Below are 18,823 nucleotides of genomic sequence, written 5' to 3' on the forward strand. Positions count from 1 at the left end.
GCTTCAGTTCTCCACATTGCCTTCCTTCCTCTTCCTCCAACAAAACTGATTTCAAAGTAGGTACTTTTTTTTTTTTTTTTTTTTTTTTTGAGACGGAGTTTCGCTCTCTCGCCAGGCTGGAGTGCAGTGGCACGATCTCAGCTCACTGCAACCTCCGCCTCCCAGGTTCAACCGATTCTCCTGCCTCAGCTTCCCGAGTAGCTGTAGGACTACAGGCGCGTGCCACCATGCCAGGCTAATTTTTGTTTTTGTTTGTTTTTAGTAGAGACGGGGTTTCACAATGTTGACCAGGATGGTCTCTATCTCTTGACCTCGTGATCCACCCGCCTCGGCCTTCCAAAGTGCTGGGATTACAGGCGTAAGCCACCGCGCCCAGCCAAAGTAGATACTATCTAAGAGGCAGTGGTTAAAAAAATGCAGGCTCGCCAGGCGCGGTGGCTCAAGCCTGTAATCCCAGCACTTTGGGAGGCCGAGACGGGCGGATCACGAGGTCAGGAGATCGAGACCATCCTGGCTAACACGGTGAAACCCCGTCTCTACTAAAAAAAATACAAAAAACTAGCCGGGCGAGGTGGCGGGCGCCTGTAGTCCCAGCTACTCGGGAGGCTGAGGCAGGAGAATGGCGTGAACCCGGGAGGCGGAGCTTGCAGTGAGCTGAGATCCGGCCACTGCACTCCAGCCTGGGTGACAGAGCCAGACTCCGTCTCAAAAAAAAAAAAAAAATGCAGGCTCTGATATGAATCTAGATCCTGCTACTCTTAACTGTGTGACTTTGGGCAAGTTGCTTAACCTCCCTGAGCTACAATTTCCTTATCTATGAAACGGGTGTCAAGCTTCAAACAACAGTTGCCAGGAATAAATGCAGTCACACATGCAAAGCCCATATATGCAAAGTCTCTACTCAGTGTTCACAAATAGCCCTTCTTCATTGTTTGCATTACTTCAGAGATGTCTAATTCAACTCAAACATTAGTCCAGAAACAAAACTGGCCAAGCATGGTGGCTCACACCTATAAACCCAACACTTTGGGAAGCCAAGGAGGGAGGACTGCTTGAGGCCAGGAGTTTGAGACCAGCCTGGGCAATACCGTGAGACCCCATCTCCACAAAAAGGTTAAAAAAAAAATTAGCCAGGTGTAATGGTTCATGCCTGTAATCCCAGCAACTCAGCAGACTGAGGCCAGAGGATCGCTTGAGCCCAGGAGTTCAAGAACAGCCTGGCCAACATGGTGAAACCCCATCTCTACTAAAAACACAAAAATTATCCAGAAGCGGTGGTGCATGCCTGTAATCCCAGCTACTCAGGAGGCTGAGCCAGGAGAATCGCTTGAACCAGGGAGGCACAGGTTACAGTGAGCTGAGATCAAGCCACTGCACTCCAGCATGGATGAGAGCGAGACTATGTCTCAAAAGAAAAAACAAAAAAAAAAAGAAAAAGTGAATCAACCTAGGATTAAACTCCTTAGTCCAAATAAGCATCCAGTGCTGAGGTTTATAGTCCCCTAAATGAGTTAGGAGCTATCTGTGGGCAGAGCGCACTTCAGGCTCCAGTGACCACACCTGCCAGGGCATGGCCTACTCCAGAGTGGGAGCTGAGCTCCATACCGTTTCTGCAAGGTCATTTAAGCTCTGTTTTAAAATTGGTCCTGTGAAGCCTTCACTCCCTCCACTGCTGAGAAGTCTCATGGTTCGGGATCTCCTCAAAGGCTTTAGACTAGAATACAACTGAGAAACAACTGGGTTACCATTTAAATTGCTGCCCAAATGTTTTAGTTCTTTAGGTAGCTTGAAATCTAACTTGAAATACAGTTCTAAAACTAGCACAATTAACAAATAATCTAGAGAGATAATTCTCTTCAAATTTTTTTTGTTTGGTTCAGCTAGATTCAAAGCAATGTGTTAAGTGAGAGAATTAAATGTGCAACAAGCTTAAAATAAACTTCCTCAAATATGGCTAAAGAATATGAAAACCAATACATTTCCCCAAACCTAAATGATTTCCTACCCTCTCAGAGATGGGAACTATTCAAAATATGTATGTTAGGCCAAATACCTACATTAGGCTATCCCAATAATCTCCTCGGATCCCTGCAGGCTAGTAAAGGTCACCTATCACTGTCTTTGTTTATAACCTATTGTGTAGGATTCCTCCACTGGAATAAGGCAGTGTGGACACATTTCTTCCACTTTTGAAAATACTGGCAAAGGGACATTCTGAGCTATTGAAAACTGGGCTTCTGGTAATCTTCCAGTGACGGAGGGCTCAAATGCACGGAAATTTTAACCATTAACTGATGTATCAATTAGCCAAACGACTGTCTCAGTGCCCTGTGGTATTACTCTACCCAAACAAAAATTTCGTGCCGGTTGGATGTACCAACAACAGGGGCCTCCATTTTCTGGTATTTCCAACTCAATCTTGTAAACATTCTGCGGCAGCGGATGCAACTGTTTACGGCACTGGTCGACTCCGTGTGATGCCCAACACACCCATGTGCTAGCCTGTCCTACTGCTCACACAACAATGACATCTAAGCCTGAAGATGGTGCTTGGCGTTCAACACCAGAGAAGCAGAGAACCAGGTTAAGGCTGCATCAAAGCTGCACACCACTACACTTGGTCATGCATCTTTAACAGGGACCCGCAGGTTTCTGGAGCTTTTGCAATTTTTCAGCCTTTTGATGTTGACATTTAGGGAAGGATGGTGAAGAACTAACCTTTAAGTAAAAGATAAGGTTAGCAGTTAATATTCCAGCATTATTACTTATAAACAAGGCATTTCATAAAAGTGTAACCTATTTCTGCAGGGCCCAATTCTATTGTTGCAAACACACTGCACTTAGATCCTCCTCCTAAGGACATTTCTTAATAGATAACGACAAGTGACCCAGAGCATTTTGGGAGACAAATGTTTTTCCCTCCCAGCACCGGTTTAATTCTCCTTTCAACTCCAAACTGCCCCTCACGGCCAGGTGACCACCGAATGCCTTTAGGGAAAGGTAATTGCAGGACGCTTGGGCATCTGGGCAGCGTGACCGAGGGGCTGGCAGGGGCCCCCCTCGCGCCAGCCCTGCCCTAGTCAGGTGCCCCTCTCGGCGCCCCTGTGCGGGTCCCTCTCTCCGGCTCACCTAATGACCAGGAGTTCGTGGAGCAGATACGCAGCTGCGGCCAGCAAAGCTCCCCCGGTCAAGTAAAGGGTTTTCTTCCACCAGGGATCGGAGCCCAGCCCTGCCATGATCCCACCGTAATCCTGCAAAGGGAAAGCGATGATGTCCCCATAAAAGGAGAAGGGCTCCTCGGACCCGGCCCACCAGCCGAAGAAGGAGATGCTCTGGTTCCAGCTCAGATCCACCACGCACGGCCTGGACGAAGCAAAGCCAACCCCCCAGTGCATGCTGCGCGGCTGGCTCCGGGCGCCCCTCCCAGGGCCCGCGCCGCCCGCATGGGAAGGGGCCGGCGCGGCCCGGCGCGGGCTCAGAGGCGCGCGGAGGACGCGGGCGGCGGCGACTGAGGAGGCGGCGGCAGAGGAGGAGGAGGAGGAAGGACGCTGGCCGCGGACTGCGGGCCTGGCCGGCGGGGCCCCAGAGCCCTGGGCGGCAGCAGCGGCCGCCGGCTCCCCCCGCAGCGGCCTCTCCGCCCCGCTCTTTGTGTCGGCGCCTGGAGAAGGCCGCGTGATGTCATTGCTCCCCGGGGCAGGCAAACAGAGGCGGGATAAAGTCACCTACCCCGCGCCCTGCCCCCGCCCCACATCTCCGCGGTCCGGCCGCCTCCGCCGGGGCCGGATCTGCAGGGCTGGGGCGCGCCGGGCGGGCTCCGCGCTTCCAGGCGGCACGCCCAAAAACCGCTCGCCGCGCGCGGGCAAGGGCGGCGGAGGTGCCTGGAAATGCGGCTTCACCGCGAGGAAGCTGCAGTCGGGGCCCGGATCCTGGTCCTCCCCTACCCCGGCCCGCCCTCCGCCTGCGCTCCAGCCCCTCCCGCGGGCCCCAGAGCGGGGAACGCGCAGGACTCACCTGGGGCGGCGCGGAGCTGCGGGCAGGAGACGCCACCAGGCGGGGGCTGGGAGCGGGGGCCGGGATTAAAGTCGGGAATCAGATTGTTCTGGCCATCAGGAAAGCGCTGTGTATTTGCATAATGTGTAAAAAACACTCTTATTACATTACACAGTTACCTCGAGATTGACCAGGTGTTCGCAGGGACGAGATGTCTGGTTTGACAAATAACAAAATACCTAGAGAGATTTCTCTGACAAACCCACTTCAAGTCTTTCCTCTTTGAAGTCACTATCAGGGAACTCGCTGATACAGGGTTTTGGTTGGGGGGGCGGGGGTCCCTCTTTTGGTTAAGAAAATCTGTCTAACAACTGTGTGTGTGTTCAGTGTATTTTTTTCCTTTAACTTCATTTATTAAAGTTCATAAGTACAAAGAATAGACGCTTGTAATATATGCACAGATTTTAGCAAGAGCATGGATAGTTTTAAATTGGAAGAACTGAAAAAGGAAACAGGACAGTGGAGGTTCATCACTCTTAAGGTGGAAGGATGGATAAAAGAAACCTCCAGACTTTTGCCTGGGGACAGAGATTGAGGTGCAAAAGGACTCCCCCCTTTTTTCCTCTCCTGCCACACTAGCCTCTTAGAACAGGCAAGGAGTGTGGTCATATTGTTAAAAAATGATAAATATGGACGTGTTGCCTCAACGAGACGGGGAGGGGCTAGTCAGCTGATGCCTAGGCACCAGCGTGTGAGACGCCCCAGACACTCCTGGGAACATGTGACCTCCCAGGAAGAAGTAATGTGTGTGGTTTTAAGTGAAGCTCCCATGAGTAGGTTGTAAGGAGTGAAACCCAACGACCTCCTGGGGTGACTGAGGTGGTCACCAGCCGATCTTGCAAGGAGAGAGACCAGAAAGCTGCCTGGCCTTGTCGGCAAGAAGCAGAGTAGTTAAGTTTGGGACCAGAGCTGCAGTGCTCTGGAAGAGGGAACAAGGAGGGCTGGCACCAGGAATTCTCCATGCTCCTTCTGTGCCCTTCCCACAGAGCACTCAGTCTTTGCTCTCAGTGAACACTGAGCCAATATTTAAAGAATATAAGTTTGGTACTTGAGATCACATTATTTGTGTATCTAGGTCTAGGCATGGGGATGGGCATAAATTACCTTGAGTGGAAGAATATGGAAGGCAAAAGGGAGAGTCAATCCTGACAAACCTAATGCCCAAAAACAAGTTAGAAACCAGAAGAAGTATAGTATTTTTATCCCAGAAAGACACTGACTACAATTGGCTCTCACTCATGGTGACCTGCCCCACCCACACATGCAGGCCGGGGGCCCACTGCTGCTTCCTGGGAGTATCAGACAACTGTTGAGCATCAACTGGTCTCTGGTTCAAACATGGTTTACATTTTTAGAAGAACACTGCAGTGAAAGTCTTTAAGAAGCAGATGTGGGCTGGGCGCAAGTGGTTCACACCTGTAATCCCAACACTTTGGGAGGCCGAGGCTGGTGGATCACCTAAGGTCGGGAGTTCGAGATCAGCCTGGCCAACATGGTGAAACTCTGTCTCTACTAAAAATACAAAAAATTAGCCGGGTGTGGTGGCGAGCACCTGTAATTCCAGCTACTCCGAAGACTAAGCAGGAGAATTGCTTGAACCTGGGAGGCAGAGGTCACAGTGAGGAGAGATTGTGCCATTGCACTCCAGCCTGGGCAACAAGAGCGAGAAACCATCTCAAAAAAAAAAACAAAAATAAAAATAAAATAAAATCCCACAAGAGAAACTAAAATGTCATCTTAATCTGATACATGTTAAATTTTAACTTTTAGATCCAGGGCATAGAAGAGAAAATATGATTATTGCTAGGGTTGTATAAGATGAAAGGAGGAAGAGTAGACTGAGGAGACAGCAAATCTGAGTTGGACAAATATTTGGTATCAGAATGTCAGAATAGGCCAGGCATGGTGGGGTGACTCACGCCTGCAATCCCAGCACTTTGGGAGGTGGGCAGATCACTTGAGGTCAAGAGTTTGAGACCAGCCTGGCCAACATGGTGAAATCCTATCTCTACTAAAAAAATACAAAAATTAGCCAGGCATGGTGGTGGGCACCTGTAACCCCAGCTACTCGGGAGTCTGAGGCAGGAGAATCACTTGAACCCAGGAGGCAGAGGTTGCAGTGAGCCGAGATTGCACCACAGCACTCTAGCCTGGGTGACAGAGTGAGACTCCATCTCAAAAAAAGAAGAAGAACCTCAGAACAAACCTTTGGGGAGCAAGGAAAGCAGCTCCAGCTGTAAAGGCACCGACTGATGGAATCCTCAGCCAACTCTTCATCCAAAGTCAGACTGAGTTCCAGAAGGAAAAGCTGCTCTACAAAGGGGTGCAAGCCAGCTGTAGAAAGACGGGAGACTCAGGCTCAGGGGGAAGGGACTCAGCCCCAGAGGAGTGGTAGTGGTGGGATGAACTCAGCAGAAAGGAACTGAACACAGCTGGGTTAACAAGAGGAGCTAAGGAGGCTGACTCTTCAAAGAGTGCCTCCTCAGAATCCCCATTGTAGAGCCAGGTCGCAGGCTGAAGCCACAGTAGCTATGCAGGGCCTGCCCGCTGAGGCTGAAGGTGCAGGAGCTGAGCATGTCTGCACCCCAGCTCTCCTCCTCAGGCTCCTATAGTTAGTGAAAAAAATTCGAAGACTCTGAGCACTAGGCTGGGCATCTCTACTCCACCCTTTCTACCACCACCACCACTAATTTTGACAGCTTTGGTGCTGTACGCATGGACATTAGCTCCAAACTAGAGGCAACTTATTTTTCTTTTCCAAGGACTTTTTCTAACTAACTTTAATTGAGGTGTTATAAGACAAGAAAAAAGAAGAAACTAATATTGATTGAACACCTATTTGTGTTGTATAGTGATTTTTTTTCCAGTAACAAGCTATGTTAGGTAAGTATTGTCATTTCAATTTTACAACTGAAAGAAACTAAGGCCCAGAGGGGACCATTAACAAGTTCAATTTCCAGAGCGAGGTGATGATGGATCCAAGCATGTCTCACACCAGCGGCCCTGTGGGTGCTCCACCACCTCCATCAGGGGTGTCCAATCTTTTGGCTTCCCTGGCCACATTGGAAGAACTGTCTTGGGCCACACCTAAAATACACCAAGGACAGCTGATGAGCTTTTTAAAAAATCACAAAAAATTCATAATGTTTTAATAAAGTTTACAAATTTGTGTAGGGCCACATTCAAAGTCATCCTGGACCGCCAGGTTGGACAAGGTTTTGACCTACAAGGGTCTCACACCAAGAACAGTGAGTGCTGGAGTGCTGCTGTCCATGGTATTCTTGCTTTACACTATTAGTCTAGGCTCAGTTTTGAACTGTCTCAACTGAATGACTACAAAGTGTTAAATGCCTGCAGGTTATACTGTCACCTGAAAAAGGTAGCTTCAGATAACGTATTACGCGGATATCGGCATGCCCTATGTCATGTGGGTCTACAGCCTCGCCAAGACAATTGGGTAAGGACAACTAAATCAGAGTTTCCCAAACCTTCAAGTACATGTGTGTCACCTGGGGCTCTGTCATAATGATCAAACAAGAGACAATTAGGTCAGAAGCAACTGAGAAGGTGGGTCGTGAGAAAAGTTTAGGATGTTTTGAGTATGGGCCTCTCAAACATTACCGTGTATATGAGGATACTGTTAAAATGCAAAATCTGACTCAGTAGTTCTGGGGTGGGGCCTGAGAGTCTGCATTTCTAACAAGCTTCCAGGTGATACCGACCACAGTTTGTGTAACAATTGTCTATACCACTGGCTTATGAGGAAGATCAAGAACTCTGCCCACCAGGTGTACTCCATGTTGGATGGTTTCTAATCAACCCAATCAAGTCACCACCTTTTATTAGTTTGAACATCATACATTGCAGATAAGTTTGGAGCAGTAGTAGAATGAGAAATAGGAAGAAAATAAATCAAGACTCTAGGAGAACAATTAGAACAGAGAGTAGTAATGTGTATCCCTTCTGCGAGACTGACCTGATGCCCAAGTGGTAGGAGCTGAGGGAGGAAGTCATGGGGAAGGAGAGATGTAAGGGGAGGAGATAGGAGATAAGAGAGAAGACAGAGAATAGGCAATTTATCATGTCTCTGCTTCACTACCTGGGTGATTAATAATATCATGGAGCATTTTTCAGGCACCAAAACAAACAGCATAAACAAATGAACAAAATAATTTACAAATTTATCCTAAACATATTTTATCAGAATAATATTATACTTGATGTTTTAAAATCGAGTTTAAGAGATTTAAAGCCTTGCTTCTATGGTAACAAATGGATGTGATGTGGCACTATTGCTGGTTTTTACATAGTAAAATTTACTATGCTATTGCATTAAAATATCTCTATGTTATTCAAATGTAGACGATTTAATTGATAATATTTATCTGAATTTTGTTGTAAATGTCTACTTTCTTGGCTTGATTTGTGGAGAGGACATCTCACACCAAACTACCCACCTGGCACAGGAGAACTCCTTTTTTTTTTTTTTTTTTTTTTTTTTTTTTGAGACAGAGTCTAGCTCTGTCACCCAGGCTGGAGTGCAGTGGGGAGATCTCGGCTCACTGCAACCTCCGCCTCCCGAGTTCAAGCGATTCTTCTGCCTCAGCCTCCCAAGTAACTGGGATTACAGGCGCCTGCCACCATGCCCAGCTAATTTTTGTATTTTTGGTAGAGATGGGGTTTCACTGCGTTGACCAGGCTGGTCTCAAACTCCTGACCTCGTGATCCGCCCGTCTCGACCTCCCAAAGTGCTGGGATTACAAGCGTGAGCCACCGTGCCTGGCCCATAGGAGAATTCTGAATCCTAACCAACGTTATAGCTGGAAGTCAGTTTCTCATCTCTCACCATAAGGTGCTTTGCCTATGTACTTTCTGATCCACTGGACTTGAGCATTTTACAAACCATTATGTAACTCTCAGAAAGCATGTCCTGTAAGATTAACTTGATGCTGAGAAAAGATATGCAAATAATAACCAGGCTCAGATGAGTGAGAGGCAATTGAGAAGGTGAATCGTGAGAAGTGTAGAACATTTTGAGTTTGGACAGTGTATTAGTTTGCTAGGGCAAAGAACAGAACCCTAAGAACACCATATTTAGAGAATGGGCAAAGAAAGAGGGGACTATCCAGGAAATGGAGAAGGAGCAACAAGTGGGAGGGTGTCAGAGACACAGAAGGGAATAGGGAGTTTCAAGAAACTTAGAGGTAGGATCAATAGTGTCACATGCTCCCAAAAAGTCAAGTAAAATAAAGTTAGCCAGCAGGACAGACATTGCTGAACTTGGTGGGTGAGTGCATTCAAGTGTTGAGGAGGCAGAAACCAGCTTGAAAAAATGTTACTGTCGACAGTGTTCAGAGTGTCTGTTTCCTTGTCCTACCCTTACCGTACATGATATTCTTCTTTTTTTTTTTTTTTGAGACAGAGTCTCTCTCTGTCGCCCAGGCTGGAGTGTAGTGGTGCGATCTCCGCTCACTGCAAGCTCTGCCTCCCAGGTTCACGCCATCCTCCTGCCTCAGCCTCCCAAGTAGCTGGGACTACAGGTGCCCGCCACCACAACCAGCTAATTTTTTGTATTTTTTGTAGAGATGGGGTTTCACCGTGTTAGCCAGGATGGTCTCCATCTCCTGACCTCGTGATCAGCCCACCTCGGCCTCCCAAAGTGCTGGGATTACAGGTGTGAGCCACCGTGCCCGGCCCGTACATGATATTCTTAAATGTTTTGATCCTTCCTAATTTGAAAAAGCAGTGTCTCCTTGTATTTTTCAATTTGTGCTTCTCTGATTACATGTATGGTTGAATGCATTTTTTGGAAAGATGTATTTCTATTTTTTTGTGAACTGTTCATTTGTTTTGTCTTAAGAGTCAAGTCTCACTATGTTGCCCAGGCTGGACTCGAACTCCTCAAGTGATCCCTCCACCTCAGTCTCCTGAGTAGCTGAAATTATAAGTGCACACCTGGTCCTGAACCATTCATTTTTTCACTTGGCATTATTTATTTATTTATTATTTCTTTATTTATATGAGCTCTTAATAGAGAAAAATGACTCTTGGTCTGTAAATTAGAGTGATGAAAATATTTTCCCCAGCTTGTTATCTTTCCATTTTTTCTTTTTATTTTACATATTTGTTATTTTTGAGACAAGACTGCTCTGTCACCCAGGCTGGAATGCAGTGGTATGATTACAGCTCACTGCAGCCTCAACCTCCAGGGCTTAGGTAACTTCAGATAATTCTCTGAATTACCAAACAATCCTCCCACCTCAACCACCCCAAGTAGCTGGCACTGTAGGCAGGCACCACCACGGCCACCTAATTTTTCTTTTTTTTTAATTTTTTGTGGAGACGGGGTCTCACCATATTGCCCAGGCTGGTCTTGAACTCCTGGCTCAAGCATTTAGCCTGCCTCAGCCTCCCAAAGTGCTGGGATTACAGCCATGAGCCACTGTCCCAGTCTCTTTCCATTTTTTTTCCTATGGCTTCTTGATTTTCTTTTATAGTTTTAGAGTGGCGTTATCCTCTGAATAGGATGCTCAAATCTATTATTTCAATGTTCTGGGGTGACCTCAAGTGCTGGGGTGTATTAAAGAAAAACTTATTCTGATACTTGTTAAAGGCAGTAAGGAAAACCTTTTTCAAGGGACTACTGCAGTGGGGCTTTGCAATAGGGAAGAAAGATTGAGCTTAACTCCAAATACAACAAGGAAAAGTGAGGATTTACACCCAAGTGGCAGGGAGAGGGGAGCAGATGTCAGGGGGTGGAGAATTACTATGAGAAGACATCAAGGCTAGGAGGCTAAACTGGCCAACAAGATTCCTGATGAAGACAGGCCTAGGTGATCAGATGCCACCTGGGAGATGAGAAATTTGATCAGACACTGAAGGTGATCAAATATCAAGGATGGGGGAAATCTGGCTAAACTGACTTAGCAGCATTCTCTCTAAAATTGGGCAATGCAAACATAGACACAGAAGTCCAAATGTTGACGCTTAGTTGAGAAGAAGGCTTAGTGGAGCCTGACTACAATTTGGTCAAGAAGAGAGTCTTTGTCATTTGTGACCAGGAAGGTAGAAGCCTCTAGAGATAAGGGTCTGTTTCTGACAAGATAGGACAGAGACCATCCACAAAGACAGACAAGTTATGCAAGAATACAGGAAGACTCAGGGAGAGTAGAAGAAAAAGATGCTGTGATAGAGGGGTGTGAACAGAAGTGAGAGTTTGGAACAGAGGAGGAGTAGAGGATGGGAGAGCTAGACCTGAAACTTGGAGAAGCATGAGCTTTTACCCAAAAGTAATGGCAGTGAGTGAAGAGGACATAAAACCCATCTCCAAACTCTGAGGTTCATAGAACATGTGGGAGTTCCTCCAGGTGAAGTCATGTCCTCCCAGGAGAGCAGGTTTCAGTTGAGATAGGAAGTAAAGAGCACTACAAAGAGGACTTGAGAAGGTAGGGTAATTGGTACATCATGAAACGGGCCTTATAGAGGTTGTAGCAGAAAAGTATAGAAAATCAATGAGAGTTAGGCAAGAAAAATTCAAGAAACACTCTTAAGGAGAGATTCTGGGAAAGAATCACTGTGGGGTGCCTACATGTTGGGCAATGACTAGGGATAGCAGAGATCCTTATCAGGCTATAAGAATGGCACAACCATCTGGACTCAGCGGCTCCCTGGAACACCAATGACCTGCACTTGAACTGATTGTTCCCAGGAAAAGGTGTCATCCTAGGAGCACAGAGACAAACACCAACCCTGTTTTAAAGTCAAAAAGGAATGGAGATCTTATGAGATATCAGTGAGTTCTATATCCATTTGGTTCTGTTCCTCAATGAGAAACAAGGTTTCAGATCTAGCTGAAGTGGGAACATCTCGTGTCCATATTTACCTTGAAACTGTCTACTCCCATTCTTAGCTCTGCCACCACATCATCTTGAGAACATATTTTTTTTCTTTGGGTCCAATTGGTGCCTTTTATCTCCTAGACAATGGTTCTTTATATGTGCCGCATCACTTTTTTGCTCAGATACAAGAGGTTTATTGAACTCACAGTCCATTTTTTTTTTACTTAATTTTCATGCAAACGGTCAGTGTCAGGTTTTTTGATACAGAAAAAGTTTGTATGTCATTTGCATCTCATTAGTAATTGTCAAGTAAGAATCTCCCTTCTAATAGAGTCACATTGTAAGTTAATTAACATAAGTTAATCAAAACAATTATGTGTTGGCTATACTAACACTTTTATCTGGTCTTGCTTCCATCTTTATTTCTACACTGACATTTTCTTAGATGTTCAGACCTCCTTCTGTAGCCTATAATAATGTAAATATGTTAAATGGAATTGTGGGGACCTCAGCAGTACAGGTTTAAAAAATATTCCCAGTAAGCATGACTTGAGCTTGTGCCTGGTTACTGAACAGTCTCTAAAACTTGATGCTTCTCAATGTTATATCTATTCAAGGCCAGTAGTAGCACAGAAGCTCTCTTGGGTGTCCCTAGGACACATCAAAGGGCTATTTCAAACAGTGTCCAAAATTTTGACTAAGATACTTTCGATGTATTATGTTTTAACTTGATGCTTTTCTTCAATTTATCACTAATATAATAGTAAAACATCCAATTATAATACAGAGAATAAGGATATAATTTTATGCAGGGTATTTAAAGCATTTTTATTAAGTTGCAATTAGTAGCTCATAGTTGTTTTAATCATAGAAGGGGAATTAATCTTTAAGAGAACTGAGGCAAGAGCCCAGACTCTAGGCTTGCTGATGTTCTGTCTGATTTCAATATTTTTGGAGATACTGCCTTGCATACAGACAATTCAAATATGTGATTAAAATAATCCAGCTGAGCATGGCTATGCTACCGCTATGACTATATGGCATGGACAATAGATACAAGTATAAAAGTGGTGAAGTGCACAGGCTCAGGAATCAGACTGCCTGGCTTCAGATCCTGGCTCTGTCTTCCTAGCTGTGTGATGCTGAACATGTCAATGTCACTCAACATTTCTGAGAAATGTAGCTAACAATAGTTTCTACCTCATGGGGTTATTGTGAGGATTGAGATTGCACATGCATAGCATTTAGCACAAGATTTGGCACTTCATAAATCCAAAGGATTACAGTAAGTAGCCAAAAGTAACCATGAATTGTTTGTTTGTTTGAGACAGAGTTTCACTCTTGTTGCCGAGGCTGGAGTGCAATGGCATAATCTCCACTAACTGCAACCTCTGCCTCCTGGGTTCGAGCGATTCTCCAGCTTCGGCCTCCCGATTAGCTGGGATTACAGGCACATCACCACCATGCCCGGCTAATTTTTGTATTTTTGGTAGAGACGGGGTTTCACCATGTTGGCCAGGCTGCTCTCCAACTCCTGACCTCAGGTGATCCGCCCGCCTCAGCCTCCCAAAGTACTGGTATTATAGGCATGAGCGACCGTGCCCGGCCAACCATGAATTCTTTTTAAAATGCAATATGAGACAGAGATAATAATCAATGTAGGCCTTCTTTTCTTGGCCAGCTCAAAATCATAATTTCACTAATGTTTTCTGCTAACTTTGGATTTTGAAAATTTTCAAATTAATAGAAAAGTTGAAGGAATAGTAGCCTGTGTACCCTCGTCTAGACTCATCAACTGTTAGTCTTCTGCTACATTTACTTCCTCTCTGTTTCTACATAGGCAGGGACACACACACTCTCAGAAACTTAAAGTTCTGAAAAGTACCTCATCTGTCTCTCTTTATCTGACTATTCCCATTTGCCCCTTATCATGTTCTAACAACGTCGCCTGTTTTCATTTTCTTAACCCTTTGAACATAAGTTGCAGGTATTTTACTTTTCAGCATGCAATTCCTTAGAACAAGGACATTTTCTTTCACAAACATAATATTATCACACACCAGGAAATATATAATTCCATAATGCTATCTCATGTCCAGTACATATTCAAACCATATTCAAATTTTTCTAATTGCCTCAAACATATTTTCTAGTTGTTTGGTTGTTGCCATTGTTTTTTCTGTCTAGAATCCAATCTTGCATTGCATTTGGTCACTTTTAACCTACATCCCAGTTTAGGCCTGTTAACTTGTAGAATGCCTCACATTTTAGATTTGTCTAGCTTTCCCCTTATAATTTCTTTCAACGTGTTTTCCTTTGCCCTATATTTCTGGAAACTTAAGCCTAGAAGCATAATTAGATTTAAATTTTTTCTTAGCAAGGACACACCATAGATATCATATACTTCATCTTGCATCATATCAGGAGGACATAATGTAAGGCAGTCCCACTATGAGTGATGCTAAATATAATCTTTCCATTGTAAAAGAACACTTATTCATTTGAAATCAGTAAGTAATCTGTTGGGTGATACTTTGACATCCAATAAACATCCTGTTCCTCTCAACTTTTATATCAATGGTTTTAGCTTTGTGGAAGTTATCAGTATCAAAATTGATTCACTTAAGTCATATTCTTTCAAAATGCAGCTGAGAAACTATGAAGAAGGAGCCCTCACACATCTATATCTGTAATAGAAATTATTGCAAGAAATTTCTCAAACCCACACTATTCCAGATAAGCCACTTGCAAAGGATACTCGCCTAACAATGGCTGTCTCCAGTAATACGCCAGTGCCAACTCTTGCAACAAGCCTGTGTAGCCAATGGATTTGTTTCAGAGCAGCTTACATGGATGTTTCCTTTTTTTTTTTTTTTTTCATTTAAAAGCATCCCCTTGCCCCAGCCTCTTTGTATGTGCCTATGGTGAATTGCATTCTGAATGGCAATTTCTTCCTATTCTCAAGTAAATTCTTTATTTTGGAGAGTCAGTCTCTCTGTTGCCTATTTTAGATTGACAGCTTTCGTTGATGACCATTGCCTGAATCAATTATTACGTTGTAGGCAATGCGAGTGCTTTTAGTTTTCCATTTGAGAGACCGAATAGGTCAGTTAAAAAAAAGTAGAGACAGGGGCTTAAAGGGAAGAAGAATATCTAAAAGTTGACAGAAATCACCAAGGGCTCAGAGATTGTGTTCCTACACCATGTGTAAAAAATGATCTCATTTTATAAGTATATATGTTTGTTGACTGGATTTCATAAAATAAGCATTTATTCATTTCAACTATTATTTAATAGTGGCTGTATGTGCCAGAAATTACACTAGAAATACAGAGATAAGACATGCAGTTCCTACTCACAAAGAGCTTCCTAATAGAGAATTAAGGGTACTAAGATGTTATAAACACTTGATAGAATAACTATAGGATCACAGAGAGGGGCAGGTGGAGGATGGAAAAGGGTGGCTCTAAGATGTGAATAATCAGTTCTACCTGAGTAAAAAAGCTGGTCAGGAATGGGCTCATGGCGGTGATATTTGGGCTGAGCCTGGAAGCAGGTTAGCTACTCACTCAATGGACAAGAGAGAGAAGGGTGCTGAGTGAATAAAGACATGGACACCTGCCATTGCCTTTCAATTGTCTTCATCCTTATATCATCATGGTCCCCTAGACCTAAAGTGGTCATTCTTATAAGGATTCCTAAATCATTGCTTTCCTTTGTGTGGGATCCTCCAATCAACAGACGTGAGGTTTGTTTGGGTTATTTATCCCTGCTCTCTAAGTGGTAATTTGGCTCTAGGTCTGGATGTTATGGTAAAGCAAGCTACAATAAATTATGATTTGATTTGGCTGTGAGTGACAGAAAACCCAAACATCGGTAGCTCAAACATGTTGATTCTCTCTGACTCTCTGTGTTTCTCTCTCTCTTCTCTCAAGTATGGAAGTAAACAACCTAAGGCTAACACAGTACTTCACATCTGAGGCTTCTCAATCTTGTTTCTCCAACTGAAAGTCTGAGATGACTGCTCCAGTTTAAGCCAACATGTCCTCTTTTCAGCCAGCAGGAAGGAGGAAAGGGACAGCAAAGGGCATACTTTTGCTTTAAGGACACTTCTTGAAAGTTACACATATTATTTCTATTTACACTTCATTGGTCATAACTAAAAGGCATGGCCACATGTAGCTGCAAAGAAGGTTGAGAAATGTAGCTAAAATACAGTTATTTTGCTACGGAAGGCGGGAGGTTTAGGGAACATCCATCAGACTTGGCTATGTCTGTTCACAGGTGGCTAAGACGGTCACTGAGGAGCAGTTAGTGGAAAACAAAAAGGAGACTCTCCAGGCATTGGGGATGGCATGCGTTAATCTTTAGAAAGATGAAAATAGACCATATTTTTAGGAAAAGATAAGGGGAAATTGAGAATAAAAACAGGCAGATTAAATACTTTTCAAAACCTCAAGAAAATTTATTTGTTTGGCCCTCTCTGAAGGTGGTAGTCCCAAAGTGAAGAAAGCGTAAGTTTTGAACCTATTAACAAAAAATCAGCTGGGCGTGGTGGCTCATGCCTATAATCCCAGCACTTTGGGAGGCCGAGGCGGGTGGATCACCTGAGGTTCAGGAGTTCACGACCAGCCTGGCCAACATGGTGAAACCCCATCTCTATTAAAAATATAAAAATTAGCTGGGCATGGTGGCACATGCCCGTAATCCAAGATACTCAGGAGGCCGAGGCAGGAGAATAACTTGAACCTGGGAGGTGGAGGTTAGCCTGGGTGACAGAGCAAGACTTCGTCTCCAAAAATTAAAAAAATTAAAAAATTTTTTAAAAAGCCTATAGTAGTAACCTGTCAGATATCCAGATTATTGACTTTATTAGAACTTTGTTGGAATATATTACCAACACTTCATTCATTCATTTTTTTATTCAATAAACACATATCATGTACCAGGCACTAAATTGGGTCAGGGGATGCAATCGTGAACACAGCAGAACAGTGGACCCAGACTGCACGGTACTTATATGAGACAAATTTGAATCAAATATTCACATGAATAAACCTAAGCCTGCAATTGTGATAAGTGCTACAAGAAAGGAGATAAAGTATAATATTAAAAGGGTATTTCCCTAGTCAGGGAAGTCAGAGAAATGTCCCCACAAGAGGTGATGCTTGGGCTGAGGTCAGAAGGAGAAGTAGAGTGAACTAAGTGAAGGGGTGGGTGGCTAGTGGTGAGAGAGTTTAAATGTTCCTGACAGCGGAGGGAGAACTGAGCAACAGTTCCCATAACAACGTAACAACATGAGGCCTGGGACAAAGTGCAAAGCACCACCAATAGTTCGCCACTTTTCATGTAAGCAAGAGGGGAAATAATATACATGTCTGTTCATTTCTGCAAAACCCGCAAAACCAGAAAAATAATGAGACTGGTCACTTACAACGAGTAAGCAGGAATGGATGGAAAGAATGGGGCAGATGGAAACAGAGTAGAAGGGATATGGGGGAGTGATATGTCTCTGAGTATAACTATTGTATAGTTTTGACTTTCAGTACTATGTCAGTGGCATGTATTTCCAAAGCAAATAATTTAAATTAGCCAAGATGTGGGCAAAGACGGACCCAAAATGAAATAACAGGCCAGATGCAGTGGCTCACCCCTGTAATATTAATGCTTTGTGAAGCGAAGCCAGAAGAATCACTTGAGGTCAGAAGTTCAAGATCAGCTTGGCCAACATAGTGAGACCCTGTCTCTACAAATGATTTTTAAAAATTAGTCAGGTAGGGCCAGGTGCAGTGGCTCACACCTGTAATTCCAGCACTTTGGGAGGCCAAGGTAGGCGGATCACGAGGTCAGGAGATCGAGACCATCCTGGCTAACACCGTGAAACCCCATCTCTACTAAAAATACAAAAAAATTAGCTGGGTATGGTAATGTGCGCCTGTAATCCCAGCTACTCAGGAGGCCAAGGCATGAGAGTCGCTTGAATCCAGTAGGTGGAAGTTGCAGTGAGCCGAGATTGCACCACTGTACTCCAGCCTGGGCAACAAAGTGAGACTCAGTCTCAAAAAAATTAGCCAGGTATGGCGGCATGCACCTGTAGTACTAGCTACTCAAGAAGCTGAGGTGAAAGGATCATTTGAGCTCAGGAGTTTGAGGCTGCAGTGAGCGATGCATGGGCTACTGCATGCTGGCCTGGAGTAAGACCTGTCTCTAAAAATATAGATAGATACAGATACACACACACACACACACACACACACACACACACACACACACACACATATCATAAGAACCCACCTGTGTTACAAATGAATAACATGCTGAGATAGATGAGAAGGAAAAGAACTAACTCGCAGTGGTATGGGTTAGCAATTGTGAAACTAAGCATTCTGGAATTGGGTAAATAACTGAATATATGTGAATAAAATGAGAGCTAGGTTTCTCATTGTCCGAGCAAGGGTTACAAATAAAGAGGAACGTTGGGGCCGGGCGCGGTGGCTCAAGCCTGTAATCCCAGCACTTTGGGAGGCCGAGACGGGCGGATCACGAGGTCAGGAGATCGAGACCATCCTGGCTAACACGGTGAAACCCCGTCTCTACTAAAAAATACAAAAAACTAGCCGGGCGAGGTGGCGGGCGCCTGTAGTCCCAGCTACTAGGGAGGCTGAGGCAGGAGAATGGCGTAAACCTGGGAGGCGGAGCTTGCAGTGAGCTGAGATCCGGCCACTGCACTCCAGCCTGGGGGACAGAGCGAGACTCCGTCTCAAAAAAAAAAAAAAAAAACTAGCCGGGCGAGGTGGCGGGCGCCTGTAGTCCCAGCTACTCGGGAGGCTGAGGCAGGAGAATGGCGTGAACCCGGGAGGTGGAGCTTGCAGTGAGCTGAGATCCGGCCACTGCACTCCAGCCTGGGGGACAGAGCGAGACTCTGTCTCAAAAAA

General features: G+C 44.7%; 1 protein-coding gene across 2 annotated transcripts in view; it reads right to left on the minus strand.

Annotated features, from left to right (window-relative positions):
* FAXC (failed axon connections homolog) overlaps nt 1-4,007 on the minus strand; it is a 71,688-nt gene extending 67,681 nt beyond the window's left edge. The window contains exons 1-2 of one of the 2 annotated variants that reach the window (XM_025382851.1): nt 3,727-4,007; nt 3,130-3,251 (exon numbers count right to left, since the gene is read on the minus strand). In XM_025382851.1, coding sequence (XP_025238636.1) covers nt 3,130-3,236 — 107 coding nt within the window. In that variant the 5' untranslated portion in view covers nt 3,237-3,251; nt 3,727-4,007. Of the gene's footprint in view, nt 1-3,129; nt 3,506-3,726 lie in introns of those variants that run through there. The other variant, XM_025382850.1, reaches the window with a different exon arrangement.
* Nucleotides 4,008-18,823: the final 14,816 nt, after the last annotated feature.

The sequence above is a fragment of the Theropithecus gelada genome, chromosome 4, assembly GCF_003255815.1.
Source record: "Theropithecus gelada isolate Dixy chromosome 4, Tgel_1.0, whole genome shotgun sequence".
In the NCBI taxonomy this organism is placed as follows: Eukaryota; Metazoa; Chordata; class Mammalia; order Primates; family Cercopithecidae; genus Theropithecus; species Theropithecus gelada.